At 61.9% G+C, this 19,329-nt stretch overlaps 1 protein-coding gene across 2 annotated transcripts; it reads right to left on the minus strand.

Moving 5' to 3' along the window:
- Positions 1–788: 788 nt before the first annotated feature.
- On the minus strand, positions 789–19,233 carry KCNAB2 (potassium voltage-gated channel subfamily A regulatory beta subunit 2). 2 transcript variants are annotated; one of them, XM_084220136.1, is made up of 16 exons: positions 19,183–19,233; positions 13,722–13,840; positions 13,310–13,351; positions 5,471–5,514; positions 5,069–5,106; positions 4,811–4,890; positions 4,319–4,363; positions 4,110–4,154; positions 3,983–4,026; positions 3,772–3,858; positions 2,535–2,620; positions 2,199–2,319; positions 1,968–2,062; positions 1,657–1,777; positions 1,478–1,566; positions 789–1,178 (listed from the first exon to the last, which is right to left on the minus strand). In XM_084220136.1, the coding sequence occupies exons 2-16, from the start codon at positions 13,796–13,798 to the stop codon at positions 1,089–1,091; spliced, it is 1,104 nt and encodes a 367-aa protein (XP_084076262.1). In that variant the 5' UTR covers positions 13,799–13,840; positions 19,183–19,233; the 3' UTR covers positions 789–1,088. The 2 variants fall into 2 exon arrangements, with proteins under 2 accessions (XP_084076262.1, XP_084076263.1); XM_084220137.1 differs by lacking the exon at positions 13,310–13,351.
- Positions 19,234–19,329: the final 96 nt, after the last annotated feature.

Raw genomic sequence — 19,329 nt, forward strand, 5'->3', positions numbered from 1 at the left:
GTATGGATATAGAGACATCTGCACATTTATCTGTATATACACATCTGTCTGCATATACACACATTTAAGTACAGATCAGTAATTTTCATGTGTGCATATATCCATACAAACATGGATGCTGCTGTAGCAATATATTTACATGGATATGTACACATCTATATATTACATATATGGATCAACACACAGAACTATGTCTGTATATACACAAGCACACACATGTCCACATGTGTGTATATACATTATACATGTATTTTTCAGAGGTGTGTGTACACATCTACATACAGGTATGTAAACAGGTATTGATCTCTCAGAAACTGATGTCAGGGATAGAGATGGAGGTAGAGCTACACCTGTATCTAATCTGAATGTGCGTGACTCTGTGTGTGTGTCTGTAGACACCCCTGTAACAGGTGTACGTGGGTGCATGTGTAGAGCCTTTCAGTAGCTTTGTGCAGATACAACTGAAGGTGCTTGTGGGCTGCGTGCACCTCCACAGCTGTCTGCAAATCCACACATCCCTGTGTGTCTGTATGTCCGTGCCTGTCTGTATGTCCCCGCGTCTCCGTGTCTGTCCATGCACACTGACACTTGCACACTTGCCCACACACACTCCCCCCGCCCTGCCCCGTGCTCGGCCGGAGCACCCCATGCTCTTCCAGCAGCAAACTCCCTCCGTGCCACCATCCCACCCACCCCCTTTCCCGGGAGCAGCTGCTCTGCGGAACCGCAGCCCTGCGGTGCCGGTGCCGTGGGAGAGGGCAGAGGCGAGGCCCGGGCGCAGGCTGGGGAACAGCTTCGTGTTGTCGGCCTCGTGGGCGTACAGCACCCGCGTGCACCCCGCGCCCACCGCCAACGTGGAGGCAGGAGCCACGCATGCAACGGGTCCGGCTGCGGGCAGGGCGGCTCGGGGCTCGCCTCCCGCCGGCCGTCCCTGCGCCGCAGAGCCAGGCCGGGCGGCCGCGGCGCCACGTCCGGGGCAGCGCGGCTGGAGCGCTGGCTCTCGGTGCAGACCACACTCTCCACTTTGCTCCAACGAAGCGTAAGCAAGCGAACGGGCGGCGAGGGCTGCGCGGCGTGCTCGGGCGCGCTTAGGATCTGTAGTCCTTCTTGCTGTATGGTTTGTTGCCCAGGATGCTATCGATCTCGTGGACGATGGAAGACGACAGCTTTGGAAGGACCTGCGGGGGACGGGGGCAACGCCGGGAGTTGGGATGGTGACCCTGGTGTGTGAGGGAGGATGCTCACCGCCTCCGCCCCACCACGTTCGTGCCAGCTTGCCGGCAGGGTGACCCAGTTAGGGAGAGCCTGAGTCAGGCCCAACCCTGCCCCCTCAGCCCAGCAAAGCCTCATCTTCGCTTCTCGCCTTCATGACAAGCAAAACCTGTCGTGAAGCCGGGTTTACAACCCCCTTTTCCCGCACAGTGCAGCACTGCAATGAGTGCTGTGGGCAAATGTAGCTCCTGCTGGGAGCACTGACCTGTATTGCTCCAATATTCTCCATCAGCTGGTCGGCGTTGGAGGCCCCCAGTAAGACGGAGCTGACACCCTCGTTGCGCAGGCACCAGGCTGGAACAGGAGGGAGAGCAGACCTTGAGCACGGCCCAGATATCCCTGGTGTCACCCCCAGCTGTCCCCTGCTGTCCCCCATCCTCTTACCGATGGCGAGCTGGGGCAGGGTGCAGCCCAGGCGCTCAGCGATGGCCTGCAGCTCCTTCAGCTTTGCCTGCTGCCTCCGGCCCTCTTCACTCAGGATCTTATCCTTCAGCCACTGGTATCCCTGGGGAGTGGGAAGGGGTGTTGTGGTGGAATCAGGGTGCACCAGCACCTTGCACAGGCAGGGCATCCCCAAACTCCCTGGGTTGTGGCTCCTGGAGTTCCTGTTCCCCTAGGGACTTTGCAAGGTCCCTGGCCCTGCTCCCCCATCTCTCTCCATCCCCGTGTGCCCTCCCAGCCCTGGTGCAGCTCACCTTCAGCGAGGCACGGGAGTAGGGGGGGATGCCCCCATCATACTTCCCCGAGACGATGCCACAGGCCAGTGGGGACCAGGTCATGGCTCCAACACCTGGGGACAGAACAGAACAGGGGGATAACACCACTGCTCCCACCTCCCCCAGGAGCTGTGACACCTGGCCTCAGCAGCACTGGGCTTGGGGAGCACTGTGCTTTGTGGGGCTGGGGAGGAATCTCCACTGTCATACCTATCTTGTGGAAGAGCTCAGGAAGCTGCACCTCCACCTTTTCCCGCTGGAACATGTGGTACTCGGCCTGCTCGCAGATGGGCGGAATCAGGTTGAACTGCCGGGCCACCGAGTACGCCTCCTGCAGAAGAGCCAGGACCCTCAGCGCCCTGCCGCTCCCCCCGAGCCCCCTGCCCAACCCCCCAGCCAAGTCCTGAGCGGCCACCCCGAAAAATAATTAAGGCTTAAGTGCATCTGCACACGCTTGGCTCCCAACAGCTGCTGTCTAATTGAATCAACGTCAGCAGCATCGCTGGGGCTGCTCCGCTGCGGCCGCCCCGTCCCCTGGGCCCCTACCATGATCTCCATGGAGCTCCAGCGCGAGGTCCCCCAGTACATGGCCATCCCCTGGTTGATGACATGGGTCATGGCTCGCACCGTCTCTGCCGGGAGGGAAGGAGAGAGTGGCAGGTGGGGTTTAGCAGGGGCTGCACTGGCAGAAGGGGTCTCACACGGCGCTGATCGCTGGTGAGCATCCCACTGCTCAGTGCTGCGGTGAGAGCTGGGTGCTGTCCAGGGAATGCTTTCAGAAGAGCAGGATGGGGAGAGAGGGAGCAGCCACTCGGGATGTGCCAGGGACTGCAGCTGACCTGACATGCTCACATGGTGCCAGGCTCTCCCTGCATGGACAGCAGCCTCAGGCTTCTGCCAGTGCCCCCATGCCCTGTGGGGTTACCAGCACTGGCACTGCTGCAGGGGGAGGGACTGATGCATTGCCCACACACAGAGGCCCACAGAGGGAAGCCTGAACCCTGTGTGAGCCACTCAGGGGTCTTGGGGGGAGCCAGCCCTGAGCCATGCAGGCTGGGGCCAAGCCAAGGCGTGCTCCTGCAGCCAAAGGCGAGCAGCGGGGAGGGCAAGGGGCACGAGGCTCACCCGGCTGGCACCGGGGCACACACCCCAGCATGCTCATAGCTGCCCCGGTGGGGAGGGACCCTGCTGCAGACCCTGGCATGTGCCAAGGGCACCCCATGGCAGGACCCTAGGGGGTGGGAGCCTCTCTGCTTTTTGTCCTTTAAACTGCAGTACAGTCTGAAGGGCGAGGGGGGTGTCTGTGTTGTGCTGCTGCCGCCTCTGCATCTCATGGCAGGGTTTGCTTGAGAGGGGGGAACAAGGATGGGGGATCACAGAGGAGTGGGGGCTCTGCCCCGGGAAACACCGCTGGGACAGGCAGCGGCTGGCGGGCAGAGTGCGGGCAGGGAGTACCTTCTACGATGAAAGTCCTGGACTTGGAGGAACTAAATGGGTCCCCTGGTGATAAAAGAGAGATTTAGAGAAAGTGGAGTCACCGCTGCTGGGACAGGGGCAGTGACCTGCCACCACACTGCCACCCCGCCCCGCCGCAGCCCGAGAGGGTCCTGGTGCTGGGAAGGAGGTGGCAGAAGTGTGACTGTGGCACGGGCCAACCGTGGTGGCAGAGGAGCGGATTCTGCTTGGGAGGGAAAATGCCCTTGAAACACAAGCCTGGCGCAAACCAACCGCGACGGCGATGAAAGGCAGCGGGGAGGAGCGAGGCACCGTGGCGCGCACCCACCTTCCATCGGCGTGTTGGGGTCGGGCCGGTTGGCAAACACCACGTCCACGTACTCTAGCTGCAGCCGCTCCAGAGATGCCTTCAGACCTGCAGCATGGATGGGCTGTCAGGTGTGCTGAGCCCCATGCTGCCAGCACTGAGGCAGAAGGTGAGGCACAGCCTGGCACCGGGGCCAGCAGCGCCTGGTGAGTGCCCTCACCCCTACCCCTACCTTCTATGATGTGTTTTCGGGACAGGCCCCTCTCTGTCTCGGCCCTGCAAAAGGAAAGGTGGGTGAAAGCCTGGGGTGAGAGCCTGACCCATGCCAGCTGCTCTGCTGGAGGGTGGGTGTTACCTACTTTCCTCCCCAGAAGATTTTGGTGGTGATGACCAGGCTGGACCGTCTGCAGGGAGAAAAAGAGAATTACTGGTGGTGGCACCCACAAAGGCCCGTGCACCCTGCCTCGGATGGCACACTCCTGCCCAAGGCTGCTCTACCAGCTTTCCCCACCCAGCCCATCAGGACTACAGTGATGGTTTTGCCAAACAGGGATGGTGTCTAGCTTACCTCCACCCTTTCTTCTTGATGATATTTCCCAGCACCACCTCAGCCCTGCAAAGGAAGGGGACATCAGCCATTGGCACCTGGCAGGTGCAGCCATGGGGAGTGGTGACAGCCAGCAGGGATGGCCCCAGACCCCAGGAGAATAAGAGGGAAATGCAGTGGCTGTGGGGACACTGTTTGCCCCTTGGCTGCAGCGCCCAGAGCCGAGCTGCCCCCAGTGCACGAGCTTGTTAATTTTAAGTGAATGTGTGGGCACATGCCAATGCCCTGGCTACATCTGTGCTCAGAGGTGCACGGCTGCACCTGCATGATACAGGCCACCACAGGAAGCATGGGACTGCCAGAACCATGACTCCCCCAATGAGCAAGCACTCAGAGCCCCATCCTGGAAGCTGCTTTGCAGCTGGCAAACCTGGGATATTCCCATTGCCACTGTGACTTGGGAGTTGGGGTGTAGGGTGAGACCCCGTGGCGCTGCCAAAGCAGGGTACCTACTTGCCAGCAGCATAGACTTCTGCCGTGTCGAAGAGATTAATGCCGTTGTCATAAGCTAAAGTCATCAGCTGCTCTGCCATCTGCGAGGAGAGAGCGGGGTCGGTGAAGGGGGTGGCCGAGAGCTGGCGCACGGGCGCGTGCGCACCGCGCTGGGGAGCTCCGGCACGCCGCGTGCACCCAGGCCACAGCCACGGCTGGGCCAGCCCCATCCCCTCCCCACTCACCAGGGAGAGACGGGGTGAAGGGGTGCAGCCTTACCTCATCTGTGATCTGCCCTCCAAAAGTCACCCATGTTCCTGCAGAGGAAAGTGGCATGCATGGTGAATGTGGTGAGCAACGAGCGCTGCCACATCAAGCCCCCGGCCACCCACCCTGGCTCCCTCAGCGCAGCCCTGGCACGTGGTGGCCACAGCTGGCCCTGCCGCGTGCACTGTGGTGCTCCCAGCACGGCCCAATCGCTTCCTATCGTGTCAGAAAACGAGAAAATAATTTGACAATTTCTGGGCCGTGACTCAAAACAGCCGCAGGGCTGAGGAAAACCCTTTCCTTCCCTTTGCAAACATCACTGGGGCAAGCGAGCGCTGCCCTGGCCGGGGAGTGCCGTCAGCTGCTGCGGAACTGAGGGGATGCCGAGGGGCTGTGGCAAACCCTGGCACTTACCCAGACCCAGGCAGGACACACGCAGCCCAGACTTCCCGAGGTTCCTGGAAGACAGAGACCATTAGGAAAGGTGCCAGAAAGCCCCAAAACGCTGTCTCATGCACCTTGCATGCCACCAAACACACTGGGAGCGAGGACTGGGAGGTGTGGTGGTGTCCCCTGGTCCCCATCCCCACCTGGGATGGTTCCACAATGAGAGTCCCTTCTCAACTGATTAACGAGCCATCCCAGGCTGGGCATCCTGCAGCTCGGTAGTGGCACTGCCTGCACCTGCGCAGTGATGCTGTGCCTGGCAGGGCTATTGGGAGAGCAGTGACCTCGTTAAAGCAGCTCCCCATGAGGCTGGGGTGTCCAGCTGCCCTGAGAGTGCTGCTGGCACTGGGGAATGAGAGTGGAGAAAGAGAAGCCAGCATGCTGGTGGTCAGGACTGAAGCATCCCATCCATGGCATGAGTTTTGCCTGTTCTCAGCATCGCACAGGGAAGCACAGGGCTTGCACCAGGCGAGGGTGCTCGGGAGTGGAGCAACATCCTGGAGAAATGGAGCACCCCAGAAAATCTGACCGGCACAAGGAACTGGAGAACAGCTTTCGGGAAGGGGGCCAGGCTGGCAGACGCCTTCGCTGTGGTGATGGAGAGCCAGTTACTTGTTAAAAATGACAAAGGCTCAAGAAATGAGCGTTAAAATAAATAAAGTGTAGGTGAGCCGCGGCAGCTCGCCCGCGCGGGTGTCGCATAGCAACCGGAGGCACCGCCACCGCCGGCACCGCCGACACGGGCACCGGCAGCCGGGCAGGGAGTGGCTGCGGCCCAGCCACGGGCAACCGTGGGCTGCACTGAGTCAGGGCAGCATCCCTCTGCACTGCCATGCTATTGCCCAGCAGCTGGAGGAACCGGTGCTCCCCCGGTCCCACGGTGTTTTTAGAGCATTTTGTGCTGGGGAGAGGTCGTGGCCGTGGGCCAGCGGTGGCTGAAGCACCTGTGATCAGGGCTGCCATGCGGAGAGTAGAGCACCTGCCTCATCCTGGATATTCCAAGAGCATTGCTGGGGTTCCCCGGGGCAGGTGGCCATCGCTGCTTTTGGCTTCCAAGCCCAAAAGTGTGCAGACAGACTGCGCAATAGAGATACTGGCAGACCTTGGGAAGGCCAAGCATTCCCCTACACTTCTTATCCCATCACGATGGCCTTCTTATCCCATCCACTTGCTTGGAGCATCCCCCTGTCCCACTGTCCCTCCAGCAGCCACCAGTGGGAACTCCCGAGTTGGTCGCCCATTGCCTGGGAGAGGGTGTTGATATACTCCTCCTCTGGATGAGGACATGACTGCGGGGCAGGAGCACTGAGCCCTGAGGATGCCACCGCGCATTGTCCCAGTACTGCTGTCACCACCACAAGGGTTTGGTGGAGAGCTGGACAGAACTGGATCAGCCCCCTCCCCAGTACCCGGGTAAGGGGACTCAGCCAGTTTGGATGACACTGGTGGGCGACAGCCAGGCTCACCCCAGCACTCTGCTGGCCTTACACACTTTGTTGCCTAATGCTGGCACATCTGGGCTGCAGCAGAGGCACGCAGCCGCTGGCAGCTGGACCATGGCGTGCAGGCTTATCTGGGGGGGGTGCCCTACCCTCTCCTGGGGTCCATGCTCATCTGGGGAGAGCCCCAGCCCCACGCCCAGGTGCGCACTCAGCCTCAGTGGGAGAAGCCCTCAGTGCTCTGCCCCAGAGCCAGGACATGCTGTGGGTGGCTGGGGGGGCCCACATGCACACACCAGCCCATTTCCAGAACCACCATGGGCAGCCAGAGCCGCTTATGGCTCTGTACTCACTTTGCAGGGCACTGAGTCTCCGGCAGCACCGAAAGGATGCCATGGCAGCCCGGATTAAGCTACCGTGACTCCCAGACCCCCCCGGCTCGGCAGCCAGCCCGGCTTGGCAGACACTGAGGATGCTACTAATCCTACTCTGAATTTTAGGGTCCCTTCTCTCCCCCATCCTGAAGATTTTACGCGCGACTGGATCAAAGCTGCCCTGAGGGGACAGGAGCAAACAGCGAGGGAGCGCACAGAGGCGCACGGTCAGCACTTTTAGCGCCGAGAAACCGACAGAGCCGGACGCGAACCGAAGATAAGGCGAGCGCGGCGCCCCTAGCCCCCAGACCCCCCTCGCCACCCCGATCGCAATGAGGAACAGGGAAAGCCCCAGGAGCGCCCGTTTCCTACCGGTATTTCATCCCCGGCTGCTTGACGCTGGAGTCGCTGGAGGAAGGGGCGTTCTGCACCGAGAGCTGCCCCAGGCTGCGGGCCACCATGGCCACCGCGCGGAACTTGCCGCGGGTGCCGAGGCTGGGGCTGCCGGCATTCTGTCGGTTCAGCCGGTCCTCCGCGCTCCGGCTCTTGATGCTGTGCTCGGAGCACACAAAGGAGACCTGCATGCTGCTCCGGCGGGCAGCAGCGCCAGCTGCCTAAATTTAGCCGGCGCCCCGGGCGAGGCGGGGAGCTCCTCCCGCGCGCCGCCAACGTGACGGCGGGGGGCTGCGAGGCGGCGGGCGAGGAGCGCTCCCGTCAGCCCTCCTGCCCTCAATATTTGATGAGCTCAGGAAGCGAGCGAACGGCACGCTCGGGCAGGTGGGGGCAGAAGAGGCAGAGGCGCTGCCGATAGCCTCCGGAGTAGCCGTGGCGGGCAGGATTTCCCTGCGCCCCGCTGGGCATCCCCCCGCGGGGACGGCTGCCTGCCCAGCTCCGCTTTGGCGCACAGCGAGGGCAGATTCCCCTGCACGGGTCCGAAACTAACCCTCCGGCAGCAACGCGTGTGCATCGCCAAGCCCACGGCTGGGCGGCAGCGAAGGTGGCGGCGATGCTGATGGCTCTCCCGCGGCAGAGCCCAGCTGCTTGCCGAAGTTGTCGCCCTCGGGGCCACAGCCTCAGCAGCACATTCCCCCTATTTTTCCCAGTGCAAGCGAAGTCGAGTGAGGCGAATTCCAGCCTAGCACCTCCTGCCGAAGGAAGGACACAAGTCAGCCCGCAACAGCATCGTCCTGCAGCCAGGGCCACGTGCCGGCTGCCAGCACCTGCCGTGCCCCTCAGGATGGAGCAAAATGCAGCGACGGGGCTTGCAGGAAATGATGCACATTTGCCCCAAACCTAATGAAAAATCTTGTAATCTCCTCCGCTTCCCTCTCTCACAAAGCTCCTTAGCTGGTAATCCTGCCGGCACCAGTGCCAGCGCCGGCTCCAGTGCGGGGGGGATCTGGCAGCAGTTGTCAGCCCCCAGAGGACGAGAAACCCCACAAATTTTGGTGGCAGCAGGGACATGCCCAAAGAAGGAGCACCTTTGGGGTGTCTGTGCCAGCTGCTCCCATCAATAAATAATGTCCCCATGAATATTAGATGGGCTCTTGCCACTGTGTAAATGTTACCGCGGTCATTGCGAGCAGAGGGGAACCTGACCCGCGGTGCAGCACGGCACAGTGCAGCACGGCAGGAGCCGGCAGAGCTGCCAGCTCCCGGGGGCTTCACTGCAGTGGGGGACAAGGGACACTCCTGTATTGTCCCTGGAGAACAGCCACTGTCCTCAGCCCTGGTGCCCCAAAAAGCCTGACCTGGTGGTGCTGGGCCCTGCACCCCATTGCCCCACCTGCAATGCAAGGGCAGAGGTGTGCTGGGCAGGACAGCCCCATCCCTCTCAGGGGCCGTGGCCACCTCTCCAGCTGCCTGGAGTGTCCTCCTGACAAGGACATTGGCTGAAATCCTGATACACCTTGCACCAGGACCCACATGCAAAATTAATGATGCACCCGCTCTGTGATGCTCACCCATCAGTCAGGAGGAGATGCAAACCCATCACACAGAGATGTACACCCCTCAGATGGCGACTTACACCCATCAGGTGGAGAAGAACCCCCGTCAGGCAAAGATGTACCCCTCCAGTCAGGCGGAGGTGTACCTGCATCAGATGGAGATTTACACCTCTGAGCCAGAAACAGCTCTTCGGTGGCTGTTTCCTCTAAGCGCACAATTTTTAAAGCTCACTGGGTGTTTGCATCTGCAAATGCCCAAACAGCAAACAGGAATGTCAAGTGAGAAGCTCAAAGATCACCAAGCAGGAAAGTGCTAACGGCGCTGATCGGCTGCCGCCTCTCCGGCGCTTGCCGCTCCAAGGGCATCGGCTCCTCCCAGCCCCGGCGCGGCACAGGGGAGCCGAGGTGAGCTCAGGTGAGAGCCGTTCTCCTGACGAGGTGTAAAACCAGCACCAAACAGCGTCCCCTGTGTCATTCCCTCACCTCGGCCCTCGCCGCCCTCGCGGCGCTGCCTTACCTGTACTTCATGCCAGTGGCGCGGGCGGTACTGTCGGCCAGGGAGAGCCCGTGCATCCGCAGGAACTCCTCCAGAGTCTTCGCCCGCGCCGCCGCCCGCACATCCCGCAGCCGCCGCAGCTCCAGCCCGTCGGCCGCCCGGGGGGCTGGGGGCAGCCCCCACTCGGGGCTGGGCCGGCTGGCCACGCTGCGCAGGCTCTCACTGTAGGTCATGGAGAGCATCCTGCCACCCGAGCGTGGGCTCTGCCGGCCAGCCACGCCGCCAAACACTCTGTGCTGCTACGGAGAGAGCTGGGAAAGCACAACATGGGCTCCCTCGCCACTCAGCACAGCTCTGCCTGCATTGCCATGCTGGAGGGATGGCACCCACCCTTGTTGGAACACGTGGGGACCCTAGCAAAGCCAGTCTCTTCAGCAGAGCAAAGCATTGGCATGAGAGCTGAAGCACAACAGGAGACAGCAGGACAGGGATGCGGCACAGCCCGTGTCTGAGGCTGCAGTGGTGCCTGCCACAGCTGGTCCAAGCCAGCAGCAGTGTCGCCTGTGCCCAGCTGTGCTGGCTCCCAGCTTGTGCTGGGCTGCACTGGTTCGCATCCCTGCGAGGGACGCAGCGTGTCCCAGGAGCTGGCCGAGGCATGGTGAGCAGCGGCACAAGTACTGCTGGTGAGAATCTGGCACTGCGTGCCAGTGGGCAAGGAAAATCGGGATGGGAAAGGGGTCCCCGTGGGGCTCCCTGGAAAGGGTGGACATGGCAGAGGGTCTGTGGGCACCGGGTGCTCGCTGTGCCTGCGTCACGCTGCCGCAATGTGCGCCACCAGCCAACACCTTCCCCACCACCGCGGCAGCGACCTCCCAGCCGGTGCGGCTGCTGAAAATAGCCTGCTGCAGGGTGGGCTCCTCACACACCCCAGTCCTGGCTGTCTCCATGCCTGGGACCTCACTGGTGGCGGCACCCGGTCGATTTCTGCGCCTCTCTCTGCAACTTCTCTCGTTTTCAGTGTCTGCAGGGAGCAGAGACAGGGGCCAAAATTGTGCTGTTGGTGCCAGAGTGGCCACTGGGGATGCACTGTGACACATCTACACTGGCATCAGGCTCCAGCCAGGTTCCCACTGGTGGTTTTTTCTTTCCCTATGAAGCTCAAATTGACAGCTGCAGGAGCCAAAAGTGAAGAGCTCTCTGCCACTGAGGTGTGACCTCAGAGGAAAGGAGAAGGAAGCCCAGAGGATACGGAGTAGCAGCTGGCCAGGTATGACCAAAACCCTGGGGGTCTCCTCTGACATCCAGTGCTGCCAGAGACCACTCCATGCTCCTCCTGCTCTATAGCAAGGCCTTGGGGAAGGTGGGAGACATGGAAAGGAAACCTTTCCCTCTAGTGGCAAAGCCAAACTGAATCCTGGTCATCAGCCTCTTCCTGCCACACCTCAAAGCTGGAGACTGGACCCGGCACCTCTAGCACCAGCCCTTCTCCATGGCTGGTAGTTTTAATTAGGGCAATGCCAGTGGCTCCTGCTGGGTATGAGCACCTGGTAGAATCTCCTTCTTCCCAGTGGGATCTCCTTGCCCTGGTAGGATCCCCTCACCTGACAGCAGCAGGAGAAACCTGAGCTGGCTGCACCACGGCTCTACAGCAGCCAAACAGCTGCAGCAAGGAGAGCTGTGGGGTTGATCTGGGCTGCTCTGAGGAATGGGGTGGGAATCCACCGGCTGCCCTATCTTGATACTTCCCTGAATTTCGGCAGGACAGAACTGGATGGCCGAGAGAGCGTGGAGGTGGTGGGTACATTCATGGCCATTTGATAGCAGAAATCCCAGTGCTCCTAGGATGAGTGGCAGCAGGGCTGCAGGATAAGCTGTGCCATGCCCAAGCAGGAGAGGCTGTTTTACGAGGAAGGAGCAGGGATGGGGGACAGAGAGCAGGCTCTGAGGGATAACAGCACTGTTAGCAGCATCAGGGGCACAACAAGTGGGTGACAGGTAGGGCAGCTGCCCGGAGAGATATCTGGCCAGCCTGCCTTGCCAAGCTGGGAAACTGGCAGCCACCAACCAGCCTGCCTAAAGCCAGGAAGACCCCAAACTCCAAAAGAAAAACACCTTAAGCCATCAAATCCCAAGTCACCCCGCACGGAAAATCTTCCCTGCTGCCCGCAGCGGCTGCCCCGTGGCGGTGCCCGTCCCCGCTCCTCGCCCACCGTGCCCAGCCCCGCTCGCCGCCCGCGCTGCCGGCCCCGACTCACCGCGCCGGGGAAGCTGCTCAGCAGCAGCGCAGCTCTGGGCGGCCGGGCTGCCCCAGGGCAGATATAAGAGCCGCGGTGGCCGCGTTGTTTTGCATTAGGGGAGTGTCGGAGCTTGGCGTCCAAAGCACTTGGCGGCTTGCGCCGGGCCCCCAGCGTCCGGCTTCTCGCCGCGCTCCATTAGCCCTATTAGGGGATTTTCTTCCTTGCGAAGGGGAGTTAAATTATTCATGGCGCCTCACTAAAAGCCCGGGGATGTGCCGCTGCTTTATCAACGCTGGCACCGCCCGCCCCTCGCCCTGTGGTGACAGGTCCCCTGTCACCAGCACACAGGGCGGTGGGGACAGCTGGACACTGGGGCCATCAGGGAGCGGAGACGGTGCCCTGAGGCAGACACAGCCCTCCTGTGGTCCCCGCGGCAGCGCAGTCAGAGCTGGGCTGTGGCAGGACTGAAAGCAGCCTCCACCAGGAGGGAGCACCGAAACGGAACCCGATGATGAACACAGGTGGCTGCTGCCCTGCCTGAAGGCAGCCTACGGACGAGCTCCTGCCTGTTGGCCTTGGGAGCCTTTTGCACCAGATGTGTCCAGTGGTTCAGACCAGTTTGGCAGCCAGAACTTGCCCGTGGGACGGACACTGTCAGTGCTACTGAGCCATCCTATGCCAGCCTGCCTCACCTCCTCTCGTCATGTGTGGGATGGAGTGGGGATGCCACGGTTCTGTCGAGGGGAAGCCCCCAGTCCCTCACCCCACGGCAGCCAGGCCAGACCCAGCCTCACACCACTGGGCTGCTGTGGCCCTGGGAGAGCTGGAGCAGCTGCTGGCAGAGTGTGTGGGGAAGTGCCGCCCTCACTTCAGACAGTAAAAGGGTGATGGGGGCGAATGTTGCCTCCTGAACCACTTAATGAGACTGCTCCTAATAGCAGGAGCCACGGACCAGCTGGCTGGCTTCCCAGAGCTGCCCTTGGGAAAAGCTAAGGGCTTCTCCAGGCACAGCACTGGCATGGGACGCTCCTTCCAAGCCGAGCTGAGCCCCACACCCCACAGTGGCTGTCCCCCACAGCCATGTGGCCACACTCTGCTGCTTGGACAGTCCATGAGAACGGTCCCCCCACCCAGCCACACCCCAGGGTCTCCACACTGCACTTCTGAGCCCATGAACAGGCAATGCCCATCCCACACAGAGGGACCCGGGCACACTGGGCAGGGCAGTGCTGTGTCAGCAATATCTGGGCATGGAGAGGAGCCATAGCCACTTGCTGGGGGGATTTTGGGGAGGGGGAAGGGCCTGGTTACCTGTAGAACTGGAGCTGGCGCTTGGGGCTCCCGTATCTCGCGCTTCCGACAGCAAAGGGGAGAGAGAAGAAAGATGCCACAAACCCCGTTAGAAAGGAGGAGCAGAGTCAGTGGCAGAGTCAGTGGCTGTGGGAAGGGCCAGTGGCACCCACCCATGTCACAGCACAGTGGACACTGCAGCAAGCCCTGGCACGACCCTGAAAATGCCCCCTATGCCTATAACAGGCACCAGCGCCCCAAAATGCTGCTGCTGTTACAGTGTGGGGATTTTGTGCTGGAAGCATTTGCACAAAGCGTGTTGGGGCAGTTTAGGAGTATCAGAGCAGTTTCAGGGAGCGTGGTGGTTCTGGGTTGCCACAGGCTTGGGTTTGAAGCCCCACAGAGTCTCCCCAGCACTGCCCTGCAGCCTTACCTGTAAATCATCCCTGGGGAGCCCGTCTGCCGCAGCGAGAGTCGCGCTGGGGAGTCAGTGGTGGATTCGGGATACATGGAGCCAGCCTGGGCTCCCCGGAGCCACTCGCTGCCTCACCCCTGCCACAGGGGAAGAGGAAAAGAGGAAGAAATGAGTTTTTTGGGGCACGCGCATGACGGCACTTCCTGTTGCAGGAGATCTGAGCCAGATGGGCATGTGGCACTGGCAGTGGTGTGGGCACAGCACCTCTGCCAGCCTCAGACCCTGGAGCTCATACCCTGACCCACTGATCCCAAAACCATCTCGCTCCAGCCCTGTTCCTCTGACTTCCCATCTTGGCTGCTTTCTCCAAACTTCTGGGGGTCCTGAGATCTCAGGAAATGGAGAGGAAACTTGGGCCTGAAAAATGAAACATTCTGAAAACCCTGAGGGTCCCTCTGAAAGCAACAAGCTAAGGGGAGGCTTTTCCTGCAGCCCATATGTGACTGACTGTGTGCACAGGGGTGAGGCAGCTCCAAGGTAAAGGCAGGCTCAACCCCAGGCACCCCTGACCCTCCTTGTCCCTGTCCCCATGGCAGGGGCATCCAGCATGACTCCCTGGGAGCTGTGCTCCTGCTCCTGCAACACTGTCAGCAGTTTCAACTATCACAGAAAACAATGACACTTCCCTACAGAACTGGGGCTGGATTTAAATTTATCCCTTCTTTCTTTAGGCCGGTGAGATGCCATCTTTACACTGCAGATCACAAGCTGCTCTGTTTCCCAGATGGGGACTGAGAGCTCTCTGGGCTCCCTCCTGGTTGCCCTGGGCTCAGCAGGAGCATGGCCTTACACAGTGTGCTCATGTCCTGGCACACATCCCGCCTGCATCCTGGCACAGCATGCCTGCATCCTGCATCCCTCCTGCATCCTGGCACAGCATGCCTGCATCCTGCATCCCTCCCGCATTCTGGCACAGCATGCCTGCATCCTGCATCCTGCTCGGTGTGCCTGCATATCGCATCCTGCCTGCATCCCAGCAGGGCATGCTTGCATCCTGCATCCCTACACAGTGTGCCAGCATCCTGCATCCCTCCCGCATCCTGCATCCCTCCGGCATCCCGGCCGGCGTGCCTGCATCCCGGCGCAGCCCCTGCAGCCCACGCAGCCCAATGGCAGCAGCTGCGGCAGCCGAGCCCATCCCCGCGGAGCCGCCCACCCGCCCACCGCAGCTCCCGGCCGGGCTGCAGCCCCCGGCACAGATCCCCATCGCCCTCCTCCTGAGCGCTGCAGGAGTGCGTCTCCTTTGGCCACAGCCGCGCTGGAGCCGGAGCCCAGGGAGTCTCAGTAAAGCCGGGTTTATTTTCCAGAAGTCAGGAGGGAGCCGCTCTCTCCCAAACCCGCTGCACTGACCTGAGCCCGGAGCGGGACCCTGCCGAGCCCTACAAGCAGGACCCGGCTGAGCCTCCCAAGCCCTTGTGACCCCCCAGCTTCTCCTGGGTGCTGTGAATGTTGGTTCCACAGCTCTCATGGCCTCTCCTGGCAGTGGGCAGCTGCCTGCAGCACCGCCGGGTCAGCAGCAGCCACCAGCCGGGCACTGTCCTGCCCGCTCATGCCAGCTCAACACCATTAGGGTGGCAAACCAAAGCTGAGGGAAGCTGTCCTGCAGGGGGGACAGCTGGACCCCCGTGTCCCACCCAGCACAGCTCCTTGCTTGCACTGCCACAATCCCGGACTCCTGCGTGGCTCAGGACTGGCTGATTCTGTATCCCAAGGGGCTCTGGTGCCCCCAGGAGTGCAGATCTCCGCAATTTTCAGCAGAACCTGGTGCTCCTTCCCTGCTGCCTCTCAGCAATGCTGCAGGGACCAAGAGCAGTGGCTGGCAAGTCTCTGGCAGTGCTAGAGGGACTTTGCTGGCAAGCACAGCTGGACCACAGGCACATGGGTCAGGGCTCTGCACCCTGAGGAGCCAAAGTGTGCCCGTGTTTGGGACCAATTAATCTCTCTGAGCTCTCTGAGCCAAAGGCACCACCAAAAGTCCAATCCCCTCTGTGCCAGCAGCTTGGTGCTTCCCTGAGACTGCTCCTGCACCTCCAGCTTCCTCATGGCACAACTCAGCTGTGAGTCTGCAACTGCGGGAGTTTCAGCAGTGGCCCGAGAGGGAAGAAAAGTGTTTTCTTCTGCAGGATGCACACAGGAGTCAGGTGAAGGACACCCTCAGGATCTGTGCTCCCACCAAGGTCCATTCCCGTCCCTGGCAGCACACTGGGGTACAGGAGTGTGGATGCTGCGACACGGATGGTTTATGGCTGGGAAGCCCCTGGGAGCTGGGCCAGCATGGGGGGGACTACATCCTGCAGCCAGCCAGACATACTGCCATCAGAGTAGGAGTGGGTGAAACTGGACATGGAATTAATACGAATGTAGGGACGAAACTGCTGCTTCTGGTAAGCTCAATCCTCCAAGGGTGAGGCCCTGGGGCAGGGAGAGCTGGGGGACCCTTGCCCTGGGCACCCTAGCATCCTGCCCAAGTCAGGTGAGGGATGCAGGTAATGTCACATCTTCCCACGCCAGGTGCCTGTCCCCATATTTCTCCCTCTTTTTCACTGTGCGGCAAATGCTCCCCTCCACGCCAGGGGGAAGGTGACTTTAGCTCAATGACTCACCGAGCCCTGCCCTGTCGCCTCGGCACCTCCTGTCACCTCCTGCCGTCACCTCTGTGCTCATGCCCCGTGCTGGTCCCGTGCCCCCCCTCCCCCGGCGCCGCAGGGATCCGCAGAGCAGCAGCCCTGCCCCTTCCTTTGGCCCGGGAGCCTCTTTTGCGGCGCAGCATCTCCCAGCCCACCAGGGGCCTCCGACCGCTCGGGTGGGCTCCCGCGCCTTCCCCAGCCCATCATCATCATCACGACAACGCGGCAGGCGGGCGCTGGGGACTCAGCTGCGACACGTGAGGTCGCCCGTGACCGCCGAAGCTCCGGCACCGGCGCTGCTCAGCTGCCCGAGTCAATGACACAGCCCAAAAGCACACGTCGGCCGGGGTTATTCCGGCTTTGCCGTCACGTACACCAGAGCCAAAGTAACGGGGTCCATCGGGCTGCCCGCGGGTCCCTGGTGTGTGACACCGACACTGCCAGCTCCCCGCTGTGCCGTGGCTGCCGGCCAGGCACGGCTGAGCCACGGCCGCGGCCCCGCCGGTACCCGGCACCGCACCTACCTGTCTCTGGTGCTCGGACGGAGGGCGATGCGCGGTCGGGAGGCACAAGGCAACGAGTCAGACCCGGCTGCCGGCTCGGGCTGCGGGCTCCGCGGGTCTCGGGAAGCGGCGCCGGTGCCGGCGCAGAGCAGCTGCTACAGCCGGCGGCAAACGCAGCGGATGGCGGTTCCTACCCCATTCCCGCTCCGTCCCCGGGAAAAGGCGTCTGGCAGAGGGGGAAGCCGAGCCCTCCGCGCCCCGGGATGCGACAGCACCCAAGGATGCTGCAGAGCCGTCCCTGCCGCTCTCACATCCTGACTCGGCAAGTTTGGCTCCGCCGGTGGCTGCAGCCGGCTCCCGATCCCGCCGGTGCCTTAACCGTGTCGGCGCCGCAGCCCGGCACCGGCAGCGCGTGGGCGAGCGAGCGGCTGCCACCAGCCGCCCCTGCGCAGCTCAGGCGGGGGAAGGCTCGTCCGGGGCCACGGGGAGCCTGGGCAGGAGCTGCATCATCACTGCCTCAAATCGCGCCGGGTGTGTTTCTCTTAAAATAATCAAATACAGCGTCGGCAGTGATGCTGCAGGGTTGCCTCCAGCACCAGGGTCACCCGGCTGCCGCGTTCTGCCACTGGCCACCCATCCTCCTTGTGCTCATCACGCCTTCTCAGTGCCTTTGGCTTTTTGGCTATCTTGGGCAAAAAAACCAGCCCGGAGCGTGCCACCTCAGTAACTGGAGCAGGCTGGTCCCTGTGGCAGTGCGACTCAGTGATCCCGCAGTGATAACAACACCAGTGCAGCTGGATCTAACAGGAAAACTAGAGGCCAAGCCAGCAAAAAGGGGCCAGGGTTTGGGGCAGGCTGCTCACGCAGTGGTGCTCCGGCAGCTACAAATTAGGAAAACCTGGTTCCACTCCCTCAGCTGAGTCCTGTTCAGCTCCATGGCAGCATCTTGGCACTTCCTCTGCCATTTCAGCAAGGTCCTGGCAGTGATGGGGCCAATAAGCACACTGCCTGCTCCAAACCACGCTGACACTGACAGGGACCACTCAGCACTGCCAGGCTGCCCACTTTCCACGCCACAAACACTTCCAGGAACAGCCAGAGAAGGTCATAAACCCCGTCCCATTTGGGGATGCTCCCAGCACCAGCCCATCAGTGGCTTTGCTACCCCCACAGATGGTGGGAGACATGTGCCAAGTTGATCAGCTCCTGCTCTGTGATGAATCTGACCCACAGGCCATGAGCAGGAGGTGACAGCTGGCCCTGCCACCCTCCTCATCAAAACAATAACAGTAATAACGAATAAAACCAGCAGCTCTCTTGAATCTGCCGTTGGCAGCTCCATGTAGAGGCATTTTCTGCTCACCAGCTGGAAAATCACTGCATATATGCAACAGGCCTGGATAGGGGATGTGACAGAGACTGGATACATCTCGCCCAGCCTGCTCTGGCACTCACCCACTGCTGCGCCGTGACTCCCAGCAACGCTTGGGGAAGAAACCTGTGGTTTTGGGAAGCAGGCTGGGTGCCCTGCCCATACCTGCCAGCAGCACAGACCACGTCTCACCTGGACGAGAGCCTGTGGTGCCTGCGTGAGCAGTCCCGTGCCGGCTTCAGGCTGAACAGGCACGGGGCCTATGGGGATCCCCATCAGGAGGAAAACAGCCCCCAAAAAATGCAGGCTGGCGAGACAGAGGCTCACGAGCTTCAGGCCTGGCAGAAGAAATGGTGAGGCAGCAGCATCTGGGCTGCGAGGGGACCGGGGACCCATCACAGGGCTCGGGGCTCCTTCCATCCGCAGCCTTCCAGTCGCCGAGACAAGGAACGGACTAACAAACAGCAGCAAACCGAAGGGAGCTGAAGGAACCGCGGCGTTTGACTCACTGTGCGCAAATCGGCTCCGGGGAAAATCTAATGTGCCCACCCCCGTGTCACTGGGGCTTTGCCGGCGGCTCACACCGTGTCACCGGGGCTCCTGCCCTGCCGGTGTGCGGTGACAGGCCGCAGGCTACCGGAGCATCACGAACAACGTTCACCTCGCCTCGCTGCGGGAACGAAGGGACAGCCAACCTCTCCCCGTCCCCGCAAAGCCCGGGGTCCCACCGGGCCGAGAGCAGGCGGCGCGGCGAGGGCCCCTCTCTCCGCACCAGGGAGCGTCGGGAGGGGCATGCGACGGAGTGGCCTCGCCCGTAGCCCTGCCCGCGGCCCTGCCCGGTCCCACCGTCCCCGCCATCGCCCGGTCCCGCTGGTCCCGCCGGTCCCGCTGGCCCCGCTCCCCCCGCGCCCCCGCACCTGCCCCGCGTCCGCCGCTCCCGCCGCTCCGCCGCCCGCCCTCGTGGGGGGCGGCCCCGCCCCGCCGCGCCTGGCCCCGCCCCTCCCACCGCCCATTGGCCGCGCCGCCCGCCTCTCGCGCCGCATGCAAATGACGAGGGCGCTGCG

This window comes from Fringilla coelebs (assembly GCF_963513975.1).
Source record: "Fringilla coelebs genome assembly, chromosome: 22".
In the NCBI taxonomy this organism is placed as follows: Eukaryota; Metazoa; Chordata; class Aves; order Passeriformes; family Fringillidae; genus Fringilla; species Fringilla coelebs.